We start from the raw sequence: 1,792 nt of genomic DNA, 5'->3' as shown, positions 1-1,792 counted from the left end.
ATCTAATTTTATGATGTGCTAAGGGCTTGTATGAGACCCCTTCGGGGTCAAGTACGTCATCTTATTTCTAGGGTGTACCCCTGGGTCGTGACAGAGGTGTTACAGAAAGTTGGGGTTGAGACTTTCATTTTCTTATTATTAAATCATGTCTGTATATTATTTTTATTTTATATTTGGGTGGATGGTCGGATTCCCTATCGGTGGATTAGGATGTGCGTGATCAAGAACTTTCGAATTTTGGGTCATACAAAAGTTATTTTCCTTGTAACAGAAAATATTTCCTTGGAAGCTGTGATTAAGAATCTAAAACTAATGATGTTTTTTTTTTCTCAAGAAAACAACACCCTTCATACTTAACTCGTGAACGGAATAAACGACAAAAGTATAAATTGTCTTGAATTAAGAAAGAAAAAAAGCAATTAATAGGTCAAATAAAAATTATAAGTAGGAAATATAAATATATTTTGGTCCTTGAATTATACATATATTTTAGTTTTTACCCCTATAAAGTTCTGACTTAACATCACTAGCCTTCAATTATATAAACGTGCAATTGTAATCTCTCAAACTATCAGAAGTTAAAATGTTGACAGAATTAAGAAAAAATAAATAAAAAGGTGAAAAAAATAAGGCATGATCCAAGTATAAATGCTCAAAGAGTTATTTATCTCAGAGTACTTTCAATTTTCAACATAAAAAGATAAGTCATTTACCGATGTCCATTGTTATCCTTTTACTTCAAAGTCTTAAATTAATGATTTCAATTCTTTTTGTAACTGTAATATTTTCAATTCTTTTGGTTGAAATAATTCATCTTTTGAGTTATTAAATTACATAATTAAGAGAAATTTTAAACTAAATATGGATTAAAAAAAAGAAGGAAGATAAAAATACAACAAATCTATTAACGGTTGATGATCATTAATCATGACATCTTTAATTGATAATCAGTAAAAAGCTCATCCTAGTAAAAACCTTTAACTATACTGAAGCATAGATGTTGGTCCAAATTTTAATAGAGCAAGAAGACAGGGTGTAAAAATATATGACTCCGTTAAATATTCAACTTTCATTAGTATGAGGACCAGAACCGACTGATTATATTAATTAAAGATAAATTATGTACAAATGAATTACAACAGAACTAAAAGTGGCCTAAACCTATAATACAAGGACTAAACCACTATTTAAACATACTCACTACCACTCTAATTACTATATAATACCCTCAAAAGGGTTAAATGTGGATCCAATAAATTCAAGCTTCTATAGAGAAAATTAGTTTCTTTTTGTATCTCCTCTTCTCAAATTTCTGAAGGAAGAGAAATTCAATGGCAACTGGTTATTATGGTATTGTAGATGAAGTTCGGGTGGTGCTAGTTGATCCTGAAACAAAGAATGTCACTAAAATGGTGGATTTGATGAAGTCCTGTGACTACAAAGGTGACATCTTTACAAATATATATTCAACTCAAAACCTTTGATTCTTTGATATAAATAAAATTGATTTGATTACCTTTTCAAAAGAGATTTAATTGACATTATACTTCTTGTGATTGTAACCTCGAATTCTTTTTAGATTTTACTTTTTGTCTAGTAAATCTTGTATTCATCTTTTCTTTATGTCATAACACCATTTCTATATTTGTTTATGTTGTTTTGTTAATTAATAATTTTTTATGTGTTTATAGAAGAATCAAATTAGATTGTTTCGTTTTTTTTCATGTTATAGGAATGTTACACACTCGATAACCTTCCTCCATCAAAATGTATATGATTTTTCAAAGGAAAA

General features: G+C 28.5%; 1 protein-coding gene across 1 annotated transcript in view; it reads left to right on the top strand.

The window, feature by feature from the left end:
* Positions 1–1,331: 1,331 nt before the first annotated feature.
* LOC107001439 (two-component response regulator ORR21-like) overlaps positions 1,332–1,792 on the top strand; it is a 3,933-nt gene continuing 3,472 nt past the window's right edge. Inside the window, exon 1 of the mRNA XM_027912137.1 lies at positions 1,332–1,443. Coding sequence (XP_027767938.1) covers positions 1,332–1,443 — 112 coding nt within the window. The remainder of the gene's footprint in view (positions 1,444–1,792) is intronic.

The sequence above is a fragment of the Solanum pennellii genome, chromosome 10, assembly GCF_001406875.1.
Source record: "Solanum pennellii chromosome 10, SPENNV200".
Taxonomy (NCBI): domain Eukaryota; kingdom Viridiplantae; phylum Streptophyta; class Magnoliopsida; order Solanales; family Solanaceae; genus Solanum; species Solanum pennellii.
The sequence above is the reverse complement of the archived record's forward strand: the minus strand, read 5'-3'. Positions and strand labels throughout refer to the sequence as shown.